Source organism: Candida tropicalis (genome assembly GCF_000006335.3).
Source record: "Candida tropicalis MYA-3404 genomic scaffold supercont3.8, whole genome shotgun sequence".
NCBI classification, from domain to species: Eukaryota; Fungi; Ascomycota; class Pichiomycetes; order Serinales; family Debaryomycetaceae; genus Candida; species Candida tropicalis.
The window spans coordinates 132,515-153,227 of NW_003020060.1; the positions used below are offsets into that span (position 1 = coordinate 132,515).

The following is a 20,713-nucleotide window of genomic DNA, read 5'->3' on the forward strand; positions in this document are numbered from 1 at the left end:
TACGAAATTATATTATCCTCTATATGCAAATTGTCTAAGATCTATACTGTGTTTATGTTTTGTTGGTGATGATTGTTGTGGTTTATGCACCAGTCTATCATCACGTTCCGGACTAGCAGCAACTTGTTTAAAACTAGCTGATTTGGGAGGTAGTTTAATAGGTGATTTCATAGATGGTAAATTAACACTCTTACTTTGTAATGGAGTTCTTCTCTTTCTAGGAGATCCAGTGAATTGAGTGGTATCTCGTGTGAGTTTAATTGTTGTGTTATCCAGTCGATACAGAAACTTTTCTCTTAGGGTTGTCAAATTAATCTGTACATGCGACAGAATTTGATTCTTAACTGGGGATTCTTCAATCTCATCGTCATTTGAAAAAATATCAAATCTGTCATTTCGAGGACTTGAATGTACCGACTTGCTATCCTCTTCTTCTTTATCTGAACTAGAATATATAGTGGTATTTCCATCACTTTGTTTAACTGGGCTGGAATGTATGGATCCTTCATTTTCTTCGTCATTATCTGTGAGTTCAGCAAGTATGTTCTTTGTGTCTACGGATTTTTGTGGAGAGCTACCTTCAGGGATCTCTGAGTCTTCAAGCAAACTAGAATTCCATATAGGTTCGGAACTTGGAGTTGGAAGTACTGGTGTTGGTTCACTATTCAAATATGATTTAGGTTTGAAGAACTTGCTGAGTAGTCCCTTTGGGCTTGGTGCGGTAAGTTTTTGCATCTTTCTTCGTGTTGGAGATATCTTTATTTCTTGAGTACCATATACCACTTTTGCCCTCTTGATACTTCTATCTTTCTCAGGAGTCTTTGGATTTTCAAGACGTAATGGTCTTTTGGAAACTCTTAATAAATCAAGCACTGATTTCCCTGGTGGCACGATTTTAGTGTATGCTCCATCAGACCTGGACCTATGCGCAACACTCGATGAATTACCTTGATGTGAGACTCCAATTGACTTGCTATTATTTGGAGAATAAACAGATTTGGATTGTAGTAACGTCAAGCTTTGTTCACGTGAGACAAGTATTTCATGGGTATTTGGATGAATCTTTCCATTACATAACTTGCTGTATATTTCTGGAGTCAAAGTTCTCCCACAACAACGTTCCAATGTTTCTTGGTCAAACTCAACACCTTCTGGATATTCATTTAATGTTGTTAATTCTTGAGTTCGTGGATCAAATACTTTTTGGAATTGAAATGCTAAATTTGCAAGTTCGACTTCATCACGAAAATTTGGTGGAGCCGATTTCCCTGTTGAACGTAATGCAATAAGTATCTTCTCTAGATTGTTGTGCTTTCTAGTTAATTGAAAAGCTTTTGTTAAACCAATCCCTGGTATACCTTTGGTATAATCACATCCCGAAAGCATGGCGACTAATCGAAGTTGATCATTTGATAACTGGTTCAAATAAGGAATTTGACGAACTTTCCCAAAATTTTCCCTATTGATTTCATAACAACTGCCATCATCTTTTAATTTAGTAATTAATTTTTTACATCCAAAAATTAACAAATCAGAGTCCTCACTTAAAATCCCATCAACTAAACCAATTTTCTCTAGATAAACCATTTGTGGATCAGCTTCATATGGTGCCACAATATATTTAATACCCATAATATCTAATTCACTCATAATAGATTTAGCCATTTGTGACGTAACATATGCTGCTTTCATGAATTGTTTACCTGCCAATTGGGGGTTGTTTGCAGCTAGATATTTTTCTGCCAATTCTTTAGCTTCTTGCCTTCTTTTCTGTCGTTCTTTATTTGTTTCTTGTTTAGTAGGTAATGCAGCACCATCAAAGACAAAATAAGGAGTTATTCCAAAATAACGTAACATATTGATTTTATTAACCACATAAGTAATATAGTTTCTTGTTGGTTTACCTAAACATAGTTCTTCGGCGCATGATACAATCGCTCGATGTAACCATCCATATGTATCTATAGCTAATGTTTTACCCCGGTATCGTTCTAATGAGCCGGGATCTTGGATATCTTTAAGACATTGTAGTAAACCATGGACTCCCATCTCGATGATTGAATAAATGAATGAATAGTTTGTTTACAGTTTGCGACAATTTTTAATGTTCTATTTTTTTTTTTCTTTTTCTTTTGTCTTCTTGAGATTTCAGTTCCTTCGCGTCCTGTTGATGTACCACCGCGAATGTTACAAAATAAAGATGTCTACCCCCCCCCCCCACAGTACCATCATCAATGACTTCTTTTAATGAATATTTATTTATGAAAACTGTATACATATATATCGACCTTCTAAAAACGGTTTGAACCGCCAATTGATACAGAAAATTGTAATCCATCTTTAATTCCATTGGTGTTGCTGTTATCACCACCAAATCTTCTACTTATATAATAACCAATATCAAAATTAGCCCAGTTATTGAAATATCTTAAACCAACACCATAACTGACAACACCATTTTCATCATCAATAATAGTTTTATTTGATGATGTGTTGACAATATTACCAATAATACCAGTACCATAGATTCTCAATGGATTATCTTCATGTGAGTTTTTAGATGGAGTATAGAAAAATGAAGGAATTTTGGAATATAAAGTACCTTGAACTTTATAATATTGATCTCCTCCTGTTAGGTCAACACTATTTTTGGTAAATCCTGGGAATGAATTATATCCACCCAAGTAGAATTTATCAGAGGGATGGATTGGGAATTTTGAATTAAAAGAATAAATTCCACCAACATTAGCTTGCAATTTAGCTGTGAAAAAATTTCTGAATAAAGATTGATGGAATTTAACACCGAAATCAGTTTTGAAAAATTCACCACGATTACCAGCATTAGATTGTTCTTGATTAGATGCTAATTGTGATTTCAAAGATACTTCATAACCTTTAGTTGGGAAATTTTTAGTAACTTCATTCAAATATTCATACTTAGTATAGTTGATTTGATTAACAATAGAAGTTTTCAAAAATTCACCATCAAAGAATTTAAATCCATCTGGATTAGAATCGTCCAAATTGTGTAAATTACGTTTAAAAAGTTCAAATCCAGTGAATACTTGAACACTTTTTAAATGATTAAATAATATACCAATTTTACCTCCCAAGATTTCTTGTTTAGTACCTTGCCAAATTTCATTGTTTTCTTGACCATAATTGAAATCCATTAAAAATTTAAAACTTGGATTCTTCAAACTAGATACAAGTCTACAATTAGCGATCAAATGATCAAATGGTTTATATGGATTATAATCAACACCCACAGCAACAGATTCGGCATTTTCATTGAAATTCTTATTAAAATGATTCAATTTCAAATTTAAGTACTCTTCATTGTTAAAATTGAAAAAACTTTCATTTATGTTCAAAATGTGTTGTTTCAAATTGAAAACAGCTTTGGTTGGAATGGATTTTTCTGAATTATAATTCTTGATTTTAGATGGGATTAATGTGTAATTATCTGGTTGTAAAGATACTTCAACATCTTTGAACACTTCGGTTCTTTTCAATTTATCTTTTGAATCACCAATTTTGGCAATTAAATCTTCCAATGTAAAATCACCAGATTTAAGAATTGGTGCTAATAATTTTTCAAAGAAATTATTTGAAAATTGTTCACCTCCATTAACTTCAACTTTAGTTAAATAAATCGGTTGTTTTCCGGAACTTTCTAAAATCAATTTGCTTAATTTCGTTTTGAATTCAGGATTTGCATCCACTTCAAGTGAGGCAACCATTGTTTTTTGTTGATAATAAAAGATGTTGATTCGGTGATTATTGAATGGCCTAATTTTTATTTTCTTCTTTCTCTCTCTCTTTTCTGTTGTCTGCTTTTTTTTTTTTTGCTTTTGACTCCCACGCGGGTTTACGAATATCTAATTGGATAAATCTCAAGAGACTTTCTCGAATTTACTGCAAAAACAAAACCATCTATACATAACTTTCATCATCCATAATATTACAGAACTGTTTGATATTCTTTTTTATTTTTTTTATGTAATAATGTCTATGAATCTATGAACGTTCAACTGTTGCACCATCATATGCCAAATCTAAAACTTTAGTGTCACATTCAACGTTTTCTGATTTGAAAATGTCAACAACATCTTTAGCAATATTATCAAATCCATCAGTTGCAAGACACAAAATAGTTGGACCAGCTCCTGATAAACAAATACCACATAATCCAGGATACTTATCTGGAGTAATTTGTTCCAAGACTTTGTTCAATCCAGGAATCAATCCAAATCTATAAGGTTGATGGATCTTATCCTTCATGGACGAGTAGATTAATTTCTTATTTGGTGGATCTTGTGTTAATGCAGTAGTTAAGATGGCAATTCTTTGTAAATTGTAAACAATATCTTTCAATTGATAATCTTTAGGTAATACAGATCTTGACAAATCTGTGGAAACTTCGAAATTTGGAATAATTGTTAAACATTTAATTTTCTTATTCCAATTGTATGTAACATATTCTCCAATATTCATTGGTGGTTGAACGGATACGATTTTGTCCTTTGGAGTAGTTTCTTTAGGTAATATGTATTCTAAAGGAGTTTGAGTTAATTCGACATCCTTGTCGGATAATTCATTAAGATAGGAACCAACAAATCCTCCCAACATGGCAGCAGCAATATTATCCGGGTGTCTTTCAATCATTAAACAATAATCTAATAATCTAAGCTTGTCTAATTTCAATCCAGCTATTTCATTACCCAAATAAATACCACCGACAATAGCGCTAGCCAGTGATCCTAATCCTCTACCTAAAGGAATTGGATTATTAACATGAATATGAGTACCAATTGGGAAATTTTCCATTCCATTAGATCTCATTATATATAATGCAGTTTGAGTAATTAAATTCTTATTACTTTCAAACGGAACTGTACCATCTCCTTCATAACTTAAAATAGCATGATGAGGATCAGATGTTGTATCTTTACTTGGATCGATAGTGACTGTAATGGTTAAGTAAAGTTGTAAACCTAATCCCAAGACATCAAACCCTGGTCCAATATTGGCAGATGATGCTGGGACTTTAATAGTAAATGCACTACTCATGATTTCTAATATCTAATATTCAACAAATATGGTTTTTTTTTGGCAGTAGTCTAAAAGAAATGAACACTTAATTAATTGTTTATCTCTCTCTTTTTTTTTTTCTTTTCTTTTCTCGAGTGGTTGAAAAATTTTCTGAGTTGTTACATACTGAGATATTGCAAAAGATGGAAGAAAAAATATAAAAAGAAATTACATCCAAATAATGGGCCGAGGTGCGGTGCGGTACAGGTGATCTGTGTCGGTTGGTGGGTCGACTGAAACGTATACCGCGATATGAGTCATGAAATATAATTAAAAAAATAGAAAAATCGAAGACTGTTTTTACTTAGCAAGAACTTCTAGTGTTTTATAATGTAGATATATCTATATGTTAAAAAAATGTATACTGTATTAAAGGCATAAATATGTATAAAAAAAATAATAATGGGATTTTTCTAGCTACTCCATGGTGTTCTAAACCATACAAGTATCTCTCTTTTCCCAAACGATTTCAGCAGGTTCTAATGGTAAGGTAACCATGGATTGGTAATCAACATCTGGAACCTTATCACCGTTTAATCTCCATTTGAAGTTGTAGATATAAGTGGTCAAAATAGTTCCCAATTGAACATAAGCAAATTGTTCACCAATACATCTGTGTCTACCACCACCGAATGGCAAGTATGGAGAGGAGACACCTTTGGAAATTTTACCGAAACCATAATCAACAGTATCTTCAGAATTGAAAGAAACAGCACTAGCCTTGGTATCATCAGATTCCCATCTTCTTGGGTTGAAATGTTCTGGGTGTTCAAACCATCTATCACTGGTATGAGCATAACCGGCAGAAACTAAGACATAGTGACCTTTTGGAATAACATATTTGGTATTTGGGACTCTCAATGGGTTCATAACTTTTCTGAAAATAGAATGCAATGGCATGTGCATTCTCAAAGTTTCTTTAATAGTGTTGTTAACCAATGGTAATTTTTGCAAGTCTTCGTAAGTCAAATCGTTCAAGTCACCACCCTTTTCTTTCAACAAGTTGGTCAATTCTTCGTAAAGATCATCTTGTAATTGTGGTTGTTCAGCCAAATGCAACAAGAACCAGGCAGAAGTGGAAGCAGAAGTATGTTGACCACCCATCAAAACACCAATTAAAAGGTTAGCAATTTCTTGATCAGTCATTTTAACACCATCTTTATAAGTAGAGTTAACCAACAAGGAATCAATCAAATCTCTCTTTGGATCAATATCACCGCTTTCTCTTCTTCTCTTAATTTCCTTCATGTAATGAGCAGATATCTTTCTTTGAGCAGCGTCACGTCTCCAGTAATGAGGTAATGGCAAGTTTGGGAAAACAAAGTTGATTGGGGTGAAACCTTTATCCAAGTCAGCATACAATTGAGCAAATGATCTGTCGAAACTCTTTCTCATTTCATCACCAAATAAACAACGAGAAGCAGTGAAAATAGTGATTTCTGGTTGAGTTTTCATAACACTAGCAACACCATGGTCTCTTTCCTTGGTTTTGAAACTAACATCGTTAACAAAATAATTCAAAACTTCTTCTCTGATCTTTGGAACATAGGTTTTGAAAGAATCAGTAGTCAAAGCAAATTTAGCAAACTTCTTTTGTTCCATTAATCTAGAGTTTGGACAATCATAAATAACACCTTTACCAAAAACAGGAGTAGTCAAATGGGTATAAGCTTCTTCAGCAGAAACATCGGATAATTTAGCATTGTAAATGAATTCGTGACCTTTTGGACCCAAATAAACAGTCATAACTTTACCTAATAACATAAATGAAAAAACATCACCATATTTCAATCTGCACTTTTCAAAGAATTCGTATGGTTGCATACCATAACTAGCAGCAGAACCAAACCATGGGATCCAGTAGAAAACCATTGGAACTCTATCTTTTCTTAAGGAGTAAAGTAATTGCCATGCTATGTTGTAGATGAATGGGAAAACAACCAAGATGGTGATTTGTTGAGTTAATGATAAGGATAAGAAATAATTGATGCCATCAATGGCAGTATCAACAATAGCCATTACTGTGTTGACAAAAGAATAGGTTGAACTAATAAATAATAAACAAGAAACCTTGTGGGTCTATAACTGTGATAAATCAAAGATCGAAATTAGATTTAAGATTTCAAATAAGCCTGTGGGATATTCTTCAATTTAAATATTAAAATCGAATGAAAATTTATTGGTTAAAAAAAAAAAAAAGAAAATTCAAAAAGAAAAATAAAAAAAAAAAAAATTTCTTTAATGTGCTTATACGAATGGTATGATGATTTGATTGTACAGTAAACGATAGTCCGCGCTGGTGGTAGTGGTACTGCTAGTGGTAATGAGAAATGGCGGTAGTGTACAATGGGAGAATAATTTCTTCACCGTGTTTTATTCCCATTGTAATTCACATTTTGGCTTTTGTCGTTGGTTTCTTTTTTTTTTTTTCTCCTGTTCGTTCCTTTCACTATTAAAGCTCATCGTTTAATTTCGCGTCGTATAAATAAATTCATTTCTCAGATTTTTTTTTATTTTTGGCAACACGCACACGCATAGCCATACATTGTTTGGTTGCTAATTTGGCTCAGACAACCAATTGTCGCGTACGGTTTAGTAATGACAATCAACTGATGGATTACTAGATTACATACAACGGTCACACACACACACCATGTCAGAAATAGAATCACACACAAAAGGTCAGACATTATGCAGATATGACGTTGTGATAATTAGAAAACTGTAGCGGTCAAGTAACTTTATGCCAATATCCAACGGTAATAAGAATTGGACCCCATCCATGAACCTACAAACAATGTGGCAGGATTAAAGGAACGACGGCGGCAGCGAAGACGACAAGGACAATGTCAATACAACCAAATTAAAACCACATAGAAATAAATCTAATCATTTTGTCAATGTCAATATTCAATGTCAATGTTCAATCGAAAATGAATTTTGGAAATTTTATTACAATAAAGTCATATCTATATAAATAATATTAAGAATAATAAGTAGTAGAATAATAAAAAAGCAAAATAAAAAAAAAGAAGTACTATATAAATGTCATGAAAATAACAAGGGTAAATGGGGGAGGAGAAGAAATAATCAAATTTAAGCAAGGCGGTATCATATATATCTTCATTTATAATTGTTCATCATCAATAACCAATCCTAACATTCTTGCTTTCAAAATCAATTCATCATGTTCTTGTTTCATTCTATCATTTTTTAACTCTAAGAACTTGATATATTCAATTGATTTAGCCAATATTGTTCCTTTGTTCAACTTTCTGGCTGGCTCTAATCCTTCTAAATCAATGTCATCATCCATTGAAGATGAAAGTACACCATTACTCATTGAATTGTTTGGAGTTCCATTCATGTTACTCTTATTCTCAATCATTTCATCATCTGATGAATCATAATCTTCATTATTACTATTTGAATCATGATTACTATTATTGGCATTATGTTGTTGTGCTAAATATTTCTCCCGTTCTTTCTTTTTTGCCAATATTCTTAGTGTAGGAACTGAATTCTGTAAAGCATTAAACTTGTCATTGATTTTATTTCTATATCTTTGTTCAATGACATTATGAGCCGATTTAATTCTTGGACGACCTGGATGTGGATTATGATTTATTGAATTGATGTTGTCATTAGAATTATTATTATTATTATTACCTAATTGATTTTCAAGTTTTGATTTACGTCCTCTTGTTTGTTTAGTTTTGGCAACTTTTGGTTTTGGTGTATTATTAATATTTAATGGTGACACTGGTGGGGAATCTGCAAGAGTCCCATTTCCATTCATTGCAATTATACTACTTGAACTTGATGGTGGTACTTGTTGTTGTTGTTGCTGTAATGCATGACCATTTCCAAATGATAATTTAGACGCTTGTTCAGTCAACATTTTGGAATTCTGATAATCTAATACAGATGATTCTTTGCTATTATTTGTTGTTGATCTATTTGGATTAAAATTATTGGTATCAATAGATAATGGGGATGCTAATGGTGTACCCATAGATGTCAACTCTTGACTGCTTCCAACTCTCAGGTGTTGTTGTGATGATTGTTGTTTCACTTGAGCAAGAACTGGGGTATTATGACCTTGAAACAAAGGTGTATGGGAATTAGACATTTGATGTTGTGGTGTTCCTTGCCCTGGTTGTAGTTGTTGTTGTTGTTGTCGTTGGGGTGCAGGTGGTGGAAGTTGATGTTGTGATGTAGGTGGTTGTGATTGTAGTGATGGATGTTGGGAATGTTGTGGTTGAAGACTGTTAGCATAACTACCTTGATTGTTCAAATTAAATACCATTGGACTATCAGTATCATCTTCCAACATCATTGAATCTTCCAAGTTTTCATCAAATGCATTGAATCGTGAAAATTGATCAAGGTTCGGGGTACCATTATTATGGGTATTACTACCAGTGTGACTACCATTGTTGTTATTCATTGAGCTTGTTGAATCATGAGTTGTAGTAGCCATTGACTTCTCTTTATTATCAAATGCAGCAATCTCAGCGATAAATTCTGTGTTAGTAGGCAATTCATACTCAAAATTGTGATAATTCCCTGATCCATTAGTCAAGCCAAACTTGGCATCAGCATTACTCTGTGAGTCGCTATTAGGACTATCATTATTAGGTTGAAGATATTGTGGTGGAGCTAAACCAAAGTCAAAATCAAGTGGGAATCTCTGATGATTATTAGTAGTATCATCATTTAAATCAGGATTTAAGTTGTTCTGAACCATTATTGTATTATTGTTTTTCTCCAATTGTTGTTCATTCTTTTTATCAAACAAGGAAGTTAGAAATGCGTTATAGTCATTCAACTTAAATATCATCTACTGAAATCCCCTCCTTTTTTAAAAAAAAAATTCCTTTAAAGATATTTAATCCTTTTGAATGATTCTTGATTCTTAGTTTTCTTTTTAGGTAAACAATGAAAGATCAAGAAAAATAAAATAAAAATTCGCAATAATTTTCCAATTAGTTTATAACGGATTTCAATTGCAGTTAATTATAGTAACTAGTACTAAGAAATAATTAACAACTAAAGGGATTATTCTTCTTAATATCAATGAGATTTTTCCGTTTGGTGGTAGGTGTACGTTTTTTTGGGGATTAATATAGGAAGAAGAAACGTATATGGGGTGGTTTTTATTTTCTAAAATTGGTTATTCTCAGGAGCTTTTTATAGTTATATTTATATTCCAATTATCAACGTTTCTTTTAATGATTATTATTATACTCAAGTATTCGAAATCAACGGTCTGTTGTTATGAAATGGGTGTTTTCTTTTTCCTTTTACTGGTTCTTTTATTGGGAAAAATCAAAGATATAAAATGCCAGTTAATGCTTGATTTCCCCTTTCTTTTTCTCCTTTGTACTAACCCTTGTCTGTTGAAAATTCTTGGGTTTCAATAAACTGGGAAGGTCTATGAGTGAAATATAATGAGTAAATGAGAAAGGTATCTGGCTAAACAATTGGTCTTATTATTCAATTGAAACTATGTTGTTGTTGTTGTTGTTTTTATTGAAAAAGAAGAAGAAAATGATGTTGATAATTATATATATCTAATGAAGAAAGAATGGAAAGAAATGTACACTAAAGGGTATTCAAAAAAAAAAAAATCTGTTACAAACTTGAATTCATGTAGAATCATGCAAACAGTCACATTAATTTTTTTTTTTTTAATCGAAGCTTTTTTTTAAACTCTCTAAAATTTATCCATTTAGCCTGGACTGCCATAAACCAAAATACAATGATTAGAAATAGAATGGATTTATAAAACTGCTGTTATTCTTAATTCCTTCTTTCTATACGTTTCTTTTTGTTTCAATTTAATATCAATGATTTACATGAAACTACTGCAAATACAAAAAAAAGAGAGAATTCAAATGGCGGATACAATAATGTTCAAGTTATAATTCTACAATGTAAAACCATGTATAATGTACATTTATTATAAATTTCTCTTATAATTTGTGGGATAAAAGCGTCTGTGATTTTGTCAAATTTGATTTGCTGTACTTGATTTAAGGTACATTGGAGCTTGGAATAATAAGAAACTTTACCCATGGGTTTTTCTGTGTATGTAAAAGACGTAACTTAGCGTATGAACGTCCTTGTTGATTATCACTCCACTTTTTTTTTGCGTTGTTGTTGTTGTTGTATTCATAGCGGTTGGAATATAATGCACTATGTCATACTAATTTTTCTTTTTTTATTTATTTAAGGTGCTTAAACAATACACACACTAAATTAAGTTCTTTAGTTTTTTGTACTTTTGAGATCTAGAAAAGAACCAACTCATACGGCAGGAACCGGAATGTAAATCGGTATTTCTAGGTCATGAACGAACAGAACTACCAACCCTTTCTTTTACAAATTGATATTGATTTGATTGGCTACATTACTGAGAGAATTCAAGGGTTTGAGGTGGAATGTTTGAGGGTTCTTCTTTATGTTGTTTCACTGTAATGTTTCTCTTTTGTTTACTTCTCTTTGGTATAGCCAAGAATTGTATATTATTTCTAATCCCAGCCAACCCACCCTCTTTCTCTAGTACTACTTCTCAGAATGATTGCAAATTTTTTTTTTGCCTCTTGTTCTGTCTCATTCGAACTCCGGTTCTCACTTGGAACCTTCTCCTCAACGAGAGATGGACAAAACAAGAAACAATGCGGTGGGAATAAAAAAAAGAAAAAAAAAATCGTATGATTTTGCATCCAAGTCGTGTCCTTGAGTCATCTTTTGCTATTTTTCTCACCTGATAAATCCCACTAAAAAAAATGAGTCGCTACAACTTCGCCGTAATAATCAATGCACAAGAACACAATATTCAAAAAATCACACATGAACAAACTCTATTCCATTGCTTTTTTTATGTCTGTTTAATTATTTCAAAGTGAAACATCATAATATAATTACCTTTTTTTAGTTTACTCTGTGATTACATTGCCAGCCGTTAACTAAGACATAATCTCAAAAAAAAAAAAAAAACTTAAACCTTTACTTCAAATTCAGCACTGAAAAATATACTCTTTAGTCCTGTTTGTATCTACAAGAGGAAGATTAAACTAACAATACAAGACAATAATTTCCAGTTGTTGATTTTAAGTATTTAATTACAACAAGTACCCGTTTCTTCTCTATTAGTGCATAGCAAGAAAAAATAAATGTAATTAATGGTGGGGGGACGGGATTCTATTTCTCCATTTCCTATGCAGTGTATGAGACTATGCTACTGTGGAACGATGCAGTAGAAATCAAGCTTCAATCCCCTACATGTTTTATTTTTTATGTTTTTTTTTTCTTCGTACTTTATATCGATTAATTTAATTATTATATATATATCAAGCATCTACGACGTTTCTCAATGGTTGTGTTTCTTTTTTTTTTATCGTAGATTATAGACTTGACATAAATACTGTTAAATATCAAATCATCCAGTTGATTGTTGCGTTAAATCACAGAGTGGAATTTGACATACCTTTACAGAGCTCTAAATCATTAAAGTGATAAGCTGCTCCTTCGCCGCGCTTGGGATTGTAATCAAGCGATTTAAAGAAGTCGAGCAGTGACTATGATTTACAATAATAAAGAACATTAAAAAAAAAGTCATACAATGAATTCGAGTAAATGATACAGATTTTTACAACAATAAACATCAAGTTACAGGCTTTCTTGTATAGTTACTGCAGCTGTCAAAACAGTAAAACTTGTTCCTTTTTATTATATTGACAGTCGTAATTTGTCACCAATTTGGTTGCATAAATGTCGCAATGTCGGTACGAAGTGATTCTTTAATTTTTTTATTTTTTTTTTTCTTTTTTATTTTGCACATTTCCCCACGACCCTTCTTGCGACATCTCATCTTGAAAAATTACAATCATGGAAAAAAAGTAAAAAACGTAACACGGGAATAATACCAGTTAATAATCAATTTACCATGTCTGATTTACACGATTTATGCCGATTTGAAACTCGTCCTATTGACAAATCATACATTGAAAAATTACAACACTACTTAAAGAGTGGAATTCCTTCAACTTACACTGTTGAAGAAGCATATAATTATACAAATAATATAGAAATTGAACCATCAACAACTACAACTCCATTACATTTAATATGTCGAAATGTTCCAGTTGATTGTACTGAAGATGAAAATCAAATAGTTAATCAAATGGTTGAAATATTGTTTGAATATGGTGCAGGTTGGAGTTTCACTGATGTTGAAAATTTAACTCCTGGTTGTATATTGATTAAAAGAGGATTGAAAAATTGTAAATTATATGATCAAATCGTTGATGCTGGTGTAAGAGCAGAATTAGTTTTAAGAAAAGTCGGTGAGTTTGATATGGAAATTATTGAAGATACTGATGATTTGAATCATGAAGAATTTGGTGAAGCTATTCCTGACTTGGTCGAGGAGAAGGACGAAGTGAAAGACGAACCAGAGCAACAATTAAATGAACAACCAAAGGAACAACCAAAACAAGAGACTGTTGCAGAAGTAGATGATCCAGTAGATGCACCATCCCAAAACCAAAATTCGTATTTAAACACTAAATTGGAATATACTGATGATTCACTTATAACTAAAGATAGAAAAGATGGTGTTATGATGGCATGGGAAACTGATATTATGAAACTTGGTGCAGATACACTTTTCAATGGTGCCATTATAGATTCAGATACAAATGAAGAAGATTCTGAAATTTATATATTAAATATTGGATTTGGTATGGGTATCATTGATGGATTTATTCAAAATCAAAAACCAACTAAACATTACATTTGTGAAGCACATCCTGATGTTCTTGCAAAATTGAAAAAAGATGGTTGGTATGAAAAAGAAAATGTTGTTATTTTAGAAGGTAGATGGCAAGATAAACTTGATGAATTATTAAGTAATGGACAAGTTTTTTTCAATGGGATTTACTACGATACTTTTCTGGAACATTATTCAGATATGCTTGAATTGTTTGATTATGTTGTTGGTTTATTAAAACCACATGGTGTTTTCTCATTTTTCAATGGTTTAGGTGCTGATCGTGAAGTTGTCTATGAAGTTTATAAAAAATTGGTTGAAATTGATTTGGGTAATTACGGATTAGAATGTAAATTTAAGGAAATTGATATTCCAAAAGAAATGCTACAAGATAATGAAGATAAAAGTGTATGGGAAAATGTTAAAAGATCATACTGGTCATGTCCTGTATATTTCCATCCAGAAATAAAATTCATCGATTATTAAGATATATATGTGTATGTACATATTCTATAATGTATAATTACTTTTTTCTGATTCTATATTACATCCCAAACCAATAAATGCTTCATCTAATGCCTGTTCAAAGACATTACGTAATCTCCATCCACCACCAAGGTATGTCTTATTTTTGGCCAATTTGTTAATATAAGGATCGAAATAACTATCACTAATATGATTCTCAATATCCAAGATCTTGTCAACTTCATTAGGTACAGGTAATAAAGTATATTTTTTATTCAAATCACGATCTCCTTGGAATGGAGTAAATGGTACTGCCAGAATATCTTCAGCAAGTTGTTTATGAAATGGATTTGATTGATTGAATTGTTGATCTAATTGAATATTTATAGATTGTAATTGTTTTCTTCTTAAACTAGATCTCTTCAACATTTGATTTTGTTGTTGCTTAATCAATTCTTCAGAACTTGATGAACTATTAGTCATTTTATCTAATAATTCTTGTTGTTGTTGTTTCTGATATTCTAAATCTTCGATTTCCATTTGTTTCTGGATTTTCAATTTCTCTTGTTTTAATCTTTCCATAGCTTCTCTATATTTCGTTAAATCATCATTCTTTTGAGATTCTCTCATATTTCTTTCCAAAATCTCTAATTTATGTTCCAGTTCATATTTATTCAATTCTGCTTCTGTCTGTTCAACATCAATACCATTACTTAATTTAAACACAATATCTTCAACTTCTTCAAGATACTTATTAAATTCTTTTAAATCAGGAAAATCCTCTTCAGTTTTATTATATATAGAATTCACTTTTCTACGAATATCAACTTCTCTTTCAATTACTAAATCTTCAAATATTTGTTGTTTAAATTTATTTTTTCTTAAAATTTTCCCACATTTAGGATATGGACAAGGTGCTGGACCTAATGAAAATATTCTATCCACACAACTCTCACATATTTTATGATAACATTCTGGATTAATTAGAAACTTCATATTTGGTGATAAATACTTGTCCGTTTTACAAATAGGACACATATCTTTAAGTTGATCATCTAATGATAATGTTAGTGTTTCATTCATGTATGGTTTGGTCAAATTATTAGTTATAAACATACCTTCGGCTGTTTGTAGCATTATGAGTGTAGTAGTGATTAGTAATTAAAGAATTTCAAACGTGATCTTTAATACAAGAGCAAATTGTATCTTTATATTCGATACAGAAAAAAAAAAAAAAAGAAAAAAAAAATCAAACTTGGGTCGTGTAAGTTGGTTAAGATATACGAATGCAGCAAAAAAACTTCATTTATTTAGTGAAGAAAAAGGCTATACAAATAACATACGTAGATTCTTTTAGATAATATCTACATATCTCAAAATCAATATAAACCATTCTAGATACGAACGAATTCGACAAAAAACAATTTATATCCTCCAACATCTAACTCTTCTTTGTGATGAATTTTATAATCATCTTCTAAGCAACATTCAAACGTTTGAACATCAGAATTGGTCAAAAAAGTAACCATAAATTGACCTGGTTCAAAAACATTGATACATTTATCAATGATTTCCTTATAATTACCACCAAGCATGTTGGTTTCAAAGGAAGCATAGCTCCAACCTGGTTCAGGAGTAACATGAATAGTATAGTAAAAACCATCATCATTCATAGAGTTACTTGAAAATCCACATGGAGTGAAAGCAAATCCATCATGGGTTTCTTTGCTAGCAGATTGACCCTTGTTATACTTAAATAATGAGTTCAATCCAGTTGCATGCAAAACTTCTTGTCCAGATTCATGACCCAAATCGTGATCATCATCACTAGCTACATCTCCTGGCAATCTGGTAGTATAAAACTTCTTTGATGCACCAAGAGATAACTTGGTCATGATAATTTCTAAAGTGGAATCATGGAATGGAACACTAAGATCACCAGCAACATAAAGGTGCCAATTGGTGTTGTGTCCAACAATGTAACTTTTCCCATTATCAAAATAATTATCCAAAACGGATACCTCTTCATTCCAGTTACTATGAACGTGTAATTGTTGATCTGGGAAAAAGAAGCTTCTACGACTGTAGAAAACTTGTTGAACTCTAATAAATTCATTAATCTCTTGTTTAACAGTATCAAACAACAACCCCAAACAGGACAACAAGGTTGTTCTACCACAAGTTTTCAAAATGATTTTGTTCTCAAACACAAATAATGAAGATTCACTCAATAAATAAGCATCCATTTCCGGATTGGAAATTTTTGATAAAACTTCACAATGAACCAAATTCAAAATCTTGACAATTGATTCATATTTGATTGATCTTAAATCAAAAGACTCGGATTTTTCCAGATTGAACCAAATCTCTAATAATTTTTCCGGTCCTTCAAAAGCATGGGTTGAGTCCAAAGTAGTTGACAACTCGTGGTTGAAAATTGCTTGGGTAGGTGGCATTTAACTGTTGGTAACGACGATTAAGCGGCGGGTAAAAATGGGGGGTATTAGTTATGTCAGGAACCTTTTTCTTTAGTAGATGCTGTAGATGAAGCAGACAAGGAAGAAGTGGAGGAGGAGGAGGAAGTAGGGGCTTTTCTTGAAAAAGATTTGTTTACGCTTAGCATAAAATGCTTAATATTTCAATTGGGTTAGTTAAATATAGAAAATTTGAATCGTAGGTATGTGTTTATTTTTTTATAATAATTGTAAAAATAAAAACACTCTAACGTTCAAATAAAAAGAATAAATGAAACTAATTGGATATTTTGTTCTTTTCTTGTTGATGATAAAGGAAAGAAAGAAAGAAATGGTAAAAAAAAAAATTGAAAAATGAAAAAAACAAAAAAAAAATTTTTTGCCTGGTTGTATTGCAGGGCTATGATTTAGAGTGTGAGAGTGAGTGAGATGCACGGTAATTGCACATCGATAGTTGACTCCTTCTCCGCCTTAAAATTTACTGAGCTTAATCGCAACACTAAAACTAAAACTAAACCGAATCAAGAAAATGCAGTACAGTACACATAAAGAAGAAGAAGAAGAAGAAGAAGAAAAAAATTTTCATCTTCTTTGTTCAGAGAAATCAACAAATTAAAATTGCAATGTGCAACCTAAAACAATATCGAACTTTACTCACACTTGGTATTCCTCCTCTTCTTTAAAAGCACGAAAGTTGTAGCATTGGCAATTTATAAACAAGAAAAGGTACATCTCCGATTCTATAAAGTTGTCCAATCGTCGACACCCTCCACAATGTCTGCATATCATTTCGCAAGATCGTTTCAGATTATATAATCTTTGTGAACGCACACGACTCAAGGGAAAAAAAAATTAATTAAAATTTTGTTGCTGTACCTGTACACCCTATTTTAAAGTTGGTCACGTGAAAATTCTCCACGATTTTACAATAAGCCCTGTTTCTTTAAATCTAAATAATCTTTTTCGGACATTACATTACCATGTTTGTCTTCTATTTCTATTTCATTCAGTTGGGTTTTGATTTCTTTCTTTAACAGCCTCCACAATTGTACTACCTCGTCTATTTTAACAATATTCTTAAACAAAACCATTTTATCCTCATCAATACCAAGACATTTCAACCCATATTGATGCTTTGGTTCGTTGAAATGTTTGACAAATACTTTTTTCCCTTTATATGTAATATTCCCACAGATTTCACATTTGTATTGTTTATGTAACCCTTGCAATTTATATAGCCAGAATGGTATCGGCGTGCCATCTGGTCCAAGAGGTAAATTCTTAAAAGAATCATCACCTTCGTCATCTGATACTTGTACTTCTGAATCATTATCATCTTCGTTTATGTTGACAAACTCGTTTTCAATTTCTCGTTGCAAGTGTTTATCTAATTGGATTTCACGTTCTGATGCATTGGCCAATTTTTCAACTTCTGATCTAGTATATTCTAAATCTAATTTCAACTCATCGCATAATTTTTGAATCAAATATTCCATCCAAGGAATTAAACTATCCTTTTGGGATATATTCTGGGCATTCTTCTTATGCTTCTTCCCGGATAAATGTGCATCATAAACTGTTTGTTTGGCAAAGATTTTGTTACATGGTTCACAGAATATTTCGCCTTTTTCATTTGGCTTCCCTTCTTCAACTTTAAAATTCAGTTTCCAAGATTTCAATAGCTCCTGGTAATCAGTCAATGGGTATAATTCTATTAGTCTCTTTGTAAGAAACTCGCTTAATTCAGTAAGATACGTGGTGTATGACCCATTCGTGGTATTGTAAGGGAAACTCATAAACTTATAAAGATATTCAATATAGGAAACTTTTCCAAAATTGTTAACGTAAATATCATGAAACTTGTGCATATCTAATGTCTCATCAATCTCCAAATTCTTTAAATGAGATGCAACATAACTCAATATGTGTTTTCTTTTTACGAATTCCAATTCTTTACCATTTTTAATCTTAAGAGTGACATCATTTGGAAATTTTTCTTTATCCAAGGAACTATAACTTGAATACAAAACTCTTGGATCAGTGACCATCTCTTCATTCTCGGGGATATTATTGATCAATTCATCGAATTTTTCAAATGATGGTTCGGGTAATGCTTTATCAAATAATTCTTTTTCTGAATTTAAACAATGATTTAAGTCTTTGATAATCTGGTTATAACGATCATTAAAGTACTTCAATTCATATTGTTGTTGAAGTGTGAGTCGTTTTGTTGATTTTGGTTTGTTGATCTTTGATATAAGGAAATTTTGTTTGGGTTGTAGATGTGATGGTAATATAAATGGATTCTTCAATAACTTTTTGGACACTGAATCTTCAATTATATCGAGTTCTTCAATGTTAGACCTCTGCGTCTCGATAAAGTTGTTCATGATGGCGATGATCATTCACTAAGAATAGAGTAGAAGATTTTTTTTTTTTCTTTGGTACATTTTTTTTTTGCGACATGATAAAAAAACCACAAGCAAATGAAACTTGAAATTTGAAACGAACAGCAACAACCAACAACAAGACATATCAAGATGTCAGAAACCAAGGAGACCCAACACTCTAAGGAAGATCAACTTCCATTATATTTGTTTACCTATAACTGTAACAAACAAGTGATTGAGAACAATTCATTCAAATCAAAAGTCGCAGAATCGTTACCTGATACTCCGTCATTATTATATGTGTTTGCATTTCAAGAGTTCTGTTCAATTTTAGATGGTAGTTTTAAAGATTTGTCAAACCAACAATTAATATCATATAATGAGACTATCCAAGTAATGCTATTTGAGAAGTATGGTATGGATTGTTTCCAAACCTTAGCCATGAATCACATTGGGTCAATTGGTTTAATTGTCCTTTCTCCATTTGCCCCAAGATTTTCAAATATCAGAACAGCAACATCATCAGTTGGATATGGGTATAGTTCAATGAAAGGTGGAGTTGGTATAAGATTGAAATATTCACCGGATAACATGAAATCTGTGGAATTGAGTTTTGCTGGTATTCATTTGAATGCATTCGAAGGTGAATATTATTATCAACAAAGAAACCAAAACTTGTTGACTATTATGAGAAGTCTTGAATTTGGCGATGGATTTGGTTTGATTAAACCAAACAATCACATATTTATAATGGGAGATCTTAATTATAGAACTACACAAAATTACAAAAAGACTTCAGTGGTAACTCAGAATTTACTTGCGTTAGCTGACCAACATAGTACCATTGATGGTGAGTATGTGCACCAGTTATTCTCTCAATATGATGAATTACATAAAGGGTTGAAGAATGGTGAAGTCTTGTTGGGTTTTAGTGAAGGTAAAATTGAATTCCAACCAACTTATAAATACTATATTAACACTGCGATTTTCAATTCCAAAAGAAGTCCTTCGTGGTGTGATCGAATTTTATTCTTGTCAACCTATGAAGATGGAGAACATTTAAATTTATTAAGAACCAATTTAATACATTCGTTACCAGTTATTGATAAATACGACTCGGTGAACTCCTTGTTATTATCGGATCATCGTCCAGTTTATTTAAGGATATCAGTTCCATTCAAACCACCAAAACTGATAATATCTCCAATGTCAAGATGTTTGGAGATTGTTTCTACTGGATTATCTCAACAATCTAGGTTTCTGAATTTTGGACAATTAGAGGAAATCGAACGTGATAACTATATTGAAAGTGGACCAACTTCTATCTACTTAAAACCAACAAAATGGGACTTTTTCACAAATAAAGTAATTACACATCTTCTGGATAATATTATCGGTTATGGATTATGGTTAGGTACTACCGCAGAAGGTAGAATGTTACTGTTCATGCTGGTGTTATTTTTAGTTGCATTATGGTATCTCTGGTAGGACAATATAATATTAATTTCATG

The 20,713-nt window shown here is 31.8% G+C and overlaps 10 protein-coding genes across 10 annotated transcripts; 2 read left to right on the top strand and 8 right to left on the bottom strand. All coding sequences in view use genetic code 12, as the record gives it.

Annotated features, from left to right (window-relative positions):
- Positions 1 to 12: 12 nt before the first annotated feature.
- Positions 13 to 2,049, bottom strand: EXO1 (Rad2 family nuclease; the record flags this gene model as incomplete). Its single annotated transcript, XM_002550936.1, has 1 exon — positions 13 to 2,049. One exon carries the CDS (start codon positions 2,047 to 2,049, stop codon positions 13 to 15), a length of 2,037 nt encoding a protein of 678 aa, XP_002550982.1.
- A 242-nt stretch (positions 2,050 to 2,291) lies between these two features.
- SAM51 (Sam51p) lies at positions 2,292 to 3,743 on the bottom strand (the record flags this gene model as incomplete). Its single annotated transcript, XM_002550937.1, has 1 exon — positions 2,292 to 3,743. One exon carries the CDS (start codon positions 3,741 to 3,743, stop codon positions 2,292 to 2,294), a length of 1,452 nt encoding a protein of 483 aa, XP_002550983.1.
- A 277-nt stretch (positions 3,744 to 4,020) lies between these two features.
- Positions 4,021 to 5,073, bottom strand: THR1 (homoserine kinase; the record flags this gene model as incomplete). The annotated part of the gene is made up of 1 exon (XM_002550938.1): positions 4,021 to 5,073. One exon carries the CDS (start codon positions 5,071 to 5,073, stop codon positions 4,021 to 4,023), a length of 1,053 nt encoding a protein of 350 aa, XP_002550984.1.
- A 453-nt stretch (positions 5,074 to 5,526) lies between these two features.
- ERG11 (sterol 14-demethylase) lies at positions 5,527 to 7,113 on the bottom strand (the record flags this gene model as incomplete). The annotated part of the gene is made up of 1 exon (XM_002550939.1): positions 5,527 to 7,113. The coding sequence occupies one exon, from the start codon at positions 7,111 to 7,113 to the stop codon at positions 5,527 to 5,529; it is 1,587 nt and encodes a 528-aa protein (XP_002550985.1).
- Positions 7,114 to 8,221: 1,108 nt separating this feature from the next.
- HMS1 (Hms1p) lies at positions 8,222 to 9,937 on the bottom strand (the record flags this gene model as incomplete). Its single annotated transcript, XM_002550940.1, has 1 exon — positions 8,222 to 9,937. The coding sequence occupies one exon, from the start codon at positions 9,935 to 9,937 to the stop codon at positions 8,222 to 8,224; it is 1,716 nt and encodes a 571-aa protein (XP_002550986.1).
- A 3,111-nt stretch (positions 9,938 to 13,048) lies between these two features.
- RMT2 (protein-arginine N5-methyltransferase) lies at positions 13,049 to 14,359 on the top strand (the record flags this gene model as incomplete). Its single annotated transcript, XM_002550941.1, has 1 exon — positions 13,049 to 14,359. The coding sequence occupies one exon, from the start codon at positions 13,049 to 13,051 to the stop codon at positions 14,357 to 14,359; it is 1,311 nt and encodes a 436-aa protein (XP_002550987.1).
- A 24-nt stretch (positions 14,360 to 14,383) lies between these two features.
- Positions 14,384 to 15,475, bottom strand: TFB3 (TFIIH/NER complex subunit; the record flags this gene model as incomplete). The annotated part of the gene is made up of 1 exon (XM_002550942.1): positions 14,384 to 15,475. One exon carries the CDS (start codon positions 15,473 to 15,475, stop codon positions 14,384 to 14,386), a length of 1,092 nt encoding a protein of 363 aa, XP_002550988.1.
- Positions 15,476 to 15,732: 257 nt separating this feature from the next.
- On the bottom strand, positions 15,733 to 16,794 carry SPE2 (adenosylmethionine decarboxylase; the record flags this gene model as incomplete). Its single annotated transcript, XM_002550943.1, has 1 exon — positions 15,733 to 16,794. The coding sequence occupies one exon, from the start codon at positions 16,792 to 16,794 to the stop codon at positions 15,733 to 15,735; it is 1,062 nt and encodes a 353-aa protein (XP_002550989.1).
- Positions 16,795 to 17,735: 941 nt separating this feature from the next.
- CTRG_05288 (SF3a splicing factor complex subunit) lies at positions 17,736 to 19,217 on the bottom strand (the record flags this gene model as incomplete). The annotated part of the gene is made up of 1 exon (XM_002550944.1): positions 17,736 to 19,217. The coding sequence occupies one exon, from the start codon at positions 19,215 to 19,217 to the stop codon at positions 17,736 to 17,738; it is 1,482 nt and encodes a 493-aa protein (XP_002550990.1).
- Positions 19,218 to 19,352: 135 nt separating this feature from the next.
- On the top strand, positions 19,353 to 20,690 carry CTRG_05289 (phosphoinositide 5-phosphatase; the record flags this gene model as incomplete). Its single annotated transcript, XM_002550945.1, has 1 exon — positions 19,353 to 20,690. The coding sequence occupies one exon, from the start codon at positions 19,353 to 19,355 to the stop codon at positions 20,688 to 20,690; it is 1,338 nt and encodes a 445-aa protein (XP_002550991.1).
- Between the last annotated feature and the right edge of the window lie 23 nt (positions 20,691 to 20,713).